General features: G+C 35.1%; 1 protein-coding gene across 2 annotated transcripts in view; it reads left to right on the top strand.

The window, feature by feature from the left end:
• Positions 1-2,284, top strand: part of LOC106462096 — a 7,414-nt gene extending 5,130 nt beyond the window's left edge. For both annotated transcript variants that reach the window (XM_013922019.2, XM_022386842.1), the window contains one exon: positions 1,560-2,284. In XM_013922019.2, the coding sequence (XP_013777473.1) occupies positions 1,560-1,799 (240 nt within the window). In that variant the 3' untranslated portion in view covers positions 1,800-2,284. The remainder of the gene's footprint in view (positions 1-1,559) is intronic.
• Positions 2,285-2,627: the final 343 nt, after the last annotated feature.

The raw sequence follows: 2,627 nt of genomic DNA, 5'->3' as shown, positions 1-2,627 counted from the left end.
TACAGTTTTGTACTCAGGAGGTCAAACACTTTCGACTAATATATTTGACCGCGCCCAAGGTCTCATAGATTAATTTACGTTAATTCTGTCTAAAAGAATTTCAATTTGAGGGTGGGTAGGCTGGTTGAATCAGGTATACGCGCGCCACACGCTTGGTATTACTGGCGCACAAAAATATAGCTAAATAAAAAAGGAAAAAACAAACAAAAAGGTCTCATAGATTAATTAACTCTAATCTTGCCTAAGAGAATTTCAAGTGCCGCGGCCATTGAGGATTCTCTATTGTTTTTTTCTTCTTAGAATTGTAAACATAATGGGAAAAAATCAAAGCTAACTTATTTTCCACGAACCTCTTATTAAACATAGGAATTTTCCAAAGGTGTGTCGTCATCTAGTGACACGGCGACATGACTGCGGAGTTATACCGCTAGAAACCGGGTTTTGATACCCGTGGTGGGCAGAGCACAAGTAGCCCTTTGTGCAGCTTTGTGATTAACACCAAACAACAACAAAGGTGTCTTTAACCTCGTGTAAACATAGCACGGAACTGCACTTGTACCGGAAGTGATGGTTTTTTTTTTTAGCGCAGAGCTACGTAATGGACTGCATGCGCTGTGATCAACGCGAGGTACCGAACCACGAAAGTTAGCGTTGTAAGTCTGCAGATTTACTGCCGACTCACCGAGAGACTTGACCGATTTAAACAAAATCATATTCTGTTATGATAATCAAAAACAAAAACTTAGCAAAATAATATTTGCACCTTATATATAAAGAGAGTTATTTAATATGAATAGATTTATTTGGAAGTTAAGTATTACGTTTTATTTCATAAATTTCTGTCAAAATAGCTTGTATTTATTACCCGTAACCGAAAACAGTATTTATTTTTATAGTTAAAAGGTGGCGTTCTTCGAATTCGGGCCAGTTTTATTCAACAACATTAATATTGTATTTCTTTTAAGCTCCCAGTGGCACAACGGTATTTCTGGGGATCTAACAACGCTAGAAATCGGATTTCGATACCCGTGGTGGGCAGAACGTTGTATAGTCTTGTGCTTCCAAACAAACAAAATCTTTTATACATTAGAAATAACATAAACATTTCGAAACGTTGGCTTGGACTTGACGAATTGAATTATTTCAGTTTAACAGAATAACACAACATTTTCACTAACCTGTTTCATTTCTAGTTATGATATTAACTTTTAGTTCTTCGAATTTAATGAAAATGTTAACTTGTTCCGTTCTCATACATAATCTGATTTAATTCCAGATAACAAGCCGAGGTGAATTTTATTATTTTGTATTTCTCTCATATAATAAGCCAGTTACTGAACTTGCTTTAGTGGTAATGATAGAAAAATAAGAATAATGTATTAATAAAAAATGATCATTTTGTGCGCTTTTTGAAAGATATATATATTTTTTTCTTTTGCAGTCTGCGAGTTTCCTTAGTTTCTCGATAGTGCTCTGAAAGATAGAACGCGTATTGTGATCAATACATTTTTATGACGTAATTCTCAATATCGATTAGAAACTGCGTTCGTGTCTTACAGGTTTTGCGAATTGACTACGGACCTACAGGAGAGGACGCATCTTTCTGGTCTATAGAAAGGAACTGTACAAACCATTGCCAAGAAGGCTGCGTTGTGTTAGGAGAAAAAACGAAGCTGTATCATTGTCGATCCTGTTGTCATGGCAACTTGTGTAATAGTGGCGGTTATGCGCCACCTATCGCTCTTCCTTCTCATTATTTCATTTATGTGCTTTTTAGTATTGCTATCGTTTGTATCTGAATGAACAGGCAGTTCATGCCAAATTTTTATATGACCTATTATTCATATTTACTAATATTATATATATATATCTATTTAAAGTACAGTGAATATTATAGGTGAACACATATATATGTATATCATTCACTAAAAACATACGTAGTTTTGTTTCAAGTGTGAAATTTGAGACTATATATTTTAAAAGTGTTTCAAAATTCTCGGTGTGGAACAGACTGGTTTCATTAGTTAGGGACAACATGTTAAAGCTCGATGATATCTATTACAGTTTATTTTCATCTATAATTAAATAAACTGATTCAAAATAATCATGGATTTATTCCATTTTTATGTGCTGTATAAGGTAATTTATGTCTTCTGAGATTTGATTATCATATAAAACTTGGACAAAACTTTAAACTGGTATATGCCATGTTTTATTAATAAATATCTTAATCATTTTTTGCTTGAAGTAATTTAAAATATTTCTAAATCAGGTCTTAGATATTTTATAAATATATAATGTTTGTTTGTTATGGATTTCGCGCAAAGCTACACGAGGGCTCGACTCGCAATCTGCGGGTCGCGGGTTCGAATCCCCGTCACACCAAACATGCTCGCCCTTTCAGCCGTGGGGGCGTTATAATGTGACGGTCAATCCCACTATTCGTTGGTAAAAGAGTAGCCCAAGAGGTGGCGGTGGGTGGTGATGACTAGCTGCCTTCCCTCTAGTCTTACACTACTAAATTAGGGACGGCTAGCGTAGATAACCCTCGTGTAGCTTTGCGCGAAATTCAAAACAAACAAACAAACAGTAATAATGACACTTATTCCCTCTGTTTACCTTAACAA

Source organism: Limulus polyphemus, unplaced genomic scaffold (genome assembly GCF_000517525.1).
Source record: "Limulus polyphemus unplaced genomic scaffold, Limulus_polyphemus-2.1.2 Scaffold1, whole genome shotgun sequence".
NCBI classification, from domain to species: Eukaryota; Metazoa; Arthropoda; class Merostomata; order Xiphosura; family Limulidae; genus Limulus; species Limulus polyphemus.
This window is presented reverse-complemented; position numbering and strand designations above follow the sequence as displayed.